This window comes from Solanum dulcamara, chromosome 10 (assembly GCF_947179165.1).
Source record: "Solanum dulcamara chromosome 10, daSolDulc1.2, whole genome shotgun sequence".
In the NCBI taxonomy this organism is placed as follows: domain Eukaryota; kingdom Viridiplantae; phylum Streptophyta; class Magnoliopsida; order Solanales; family Solanaceae; genus Solanum; species Solanum dulcamara.
In genome coordinates, this window is record NC_077246.1 from 65766277 (window position 1) to 65768492 (window position 2216).

Sequence of the window (2216 nt, forward strand, 5' to 3'; positions counted from 1 at the left end):
AAAAAAAGAACATAAAAATATGTAAAAGAGTTAAATGGTGGGACACCGAAATGCACCGACCACATGCATTTTGATTGACTTGAAGATTAAGTCATTCAAGAGACAGCTCATAATCACACTACTATTAGCAATAACAAATTGTGTTGAGTTATATTAATTGTATACAAAATAATTATATCGTGGATGTATATAACTTATCAATTCCTTAATTTATACATATGGCTAATGTAGAAATTCTTATCCTATAAACGTGATTTAGTTAAGTTGTTACACTCCCTCTTGATTAAAATCTAAGTGTTATTGTTTGGATATTGAGAGTTTAACTTTTTAATTTTGACTGTATTTTTGGACATAAAATTTTTAAGTTTTTTATAAATAAAATTTACATATTTGAAAATTACGTAAAAGAATATAATAAATCACATTAATTAATAATTTAAAATATTTATAAGATATATACAAAACTATGATCAAATTAATTTGAACACCTCAAAATTAATTACTATTTTTATTCTAAATTATACCGCCGCCTATAAAAGTGATTATTTACAATTTTGTTCAAGTATTTTATACATAAAACTTAAACTCTTATCTAGAGACAAAGTGAGAAATTAAAGTACGAATTCGATCGAATTTAATAACTTTAGTTTAAATTTTATATTTTAAAAATTTATAAACTTTGACATTTGCTGGTAACCCACCAAATTGTCATCGCACGTCCCTTTTTGCAACTTCCATGCACTTATAAGTAGCGTAAACAAACCTCTCACATTTCTTGTAAATAAAGATTTCCCTTTCTTTTCATTTGATTTTAGTGACTTTTTTTTCACTAAAAGTCACCATACCTAACATACCATTTCTTCATTACACATACTCATATAGCTACCTAGTTAGCCATTCTCTTAAGCAAGAAAAAAAAAAAGTTCCCAAAATTATTCATCAAGAACCCAAATTTCTCATGATGGGAATTATGTCAAAACTCCCAATTCTTTTTCTCATTCTTGTGGCTTCTACACAAATAACCAATGGATTATTGAATAATCCAAGAAAACTTGATGAAGGTAATATTGAGAACAAATGTGGTGGTTGTCCTTGTAACAATCCATGTAATACACCATCTCCACCACCACCACCACCACCCGTTCCATCGCCGCCACCACCGCCAAAGAAACCACCACCACCAAGTGGATATTGTCCTCCTCCTCCTCTTCCTCCTTCCGAGGGCGGTGGTGGTGGTGGTTATAGTCCAAATCCACCAAGTAATTCGCAATTCATATATATGAATGGTCCACCAGGGAATTTGTACCCCGTTGATCAATATTTTAATGGTGCCAAAAGGGACTTTACTAGTGGATTTTCACTTTTGATTGGTGGATTTTTCTTGGCATTGCTTGCTTTGAGATGAATATTAATCAAATTTTATGAACATGAAGAAGAAAACAATTAGCTAGCTGCAGATTTCAAAGACAAGAAATTTAGTGCCTAAGAATATTTTAATCTTCATAGGTTTGTGCTAATTAGAATTATTATCTTCTCTTGATATCTACCTGTCTCATAGTTCCAATAAGGCCTTTTAATTAGCCTTCCATCTTGTTTCTTTTTGTAAAATTTGTCGTCAGTATTTTTTTTCCTTCTCATATTTGATCTAATCATATACTGTTTCTCTTCCTCTCATATTTCATTTTAATTGGGGAGTATATTAAGAACTACATAAATATCGTATCAATTAAAAAATCTGTGCAAAAAGTTACGATTAAAAAAAGACTTATTTAAATTCACAATTAAAAAGTTATCACATAAATTGAAACGAAACAGAGGGAGTATCATTTAAGATGGTGGGGGTAATGAGATCAACCTTGGTTAATATATGAACATTTTTGTTGATGGAAGATAACATATACAATTGTAAAAAAAAAAAAAATCAATGAGAACTCATATTTGGAAGTGCATTTCTTGTGCAACTTTTTGACGTCTAATTTTTTTTTTCTAGTGTAATATTTTCATGTTGTAATTTTTAATATTTACGAGACTTTCTTGATGTTTTTGATTAACATAATTCATTATTTCTATAAATATTTGATGGAGATTAAAAGCGATCGCTATGACAATTTTAAAGCGTTTGCTTTTGTCATTTTCTCATCTTTTTGATATTTCAATCGGGGAACGTGCAGTAGTTAGGCCTTTATTTTGGCTACTAGTTTTGCAACAACTTGGTT

General features: G+C 29.8%; 1 protein-coding gene across 1 annotated transcript; it reads left to right on the plus strand.

Annotated features, from left to right (window-relative positions):
• The first annotated feature begins 970 nt into the window (after positions 1-970).
• On the plus strand, positions 971-1405 carry LOC129869891 (chitin-binding lectin 1-like). Its single transcript, XM_055944467.1, has one exon. The coding sequence runs from the start codon at positions 971-973 to the stop codon at positions 1403-1405; it is 435 nt and encodes a 144-aa protein (XP_055800442.1).
• The last annotated feature ends 811 nt before the right edge of the window (positions 1406-2216 follow it).

What these genes read in the sequence shown, in the direction of transcription:
- LOC129869891 (XM_055944467.1), top strand. Translation starts at nt 971, where the DNA reads ATGTCAAAACTCCCAATTCTTTTTCTCATTCTTGTGGCTTCTACACAA.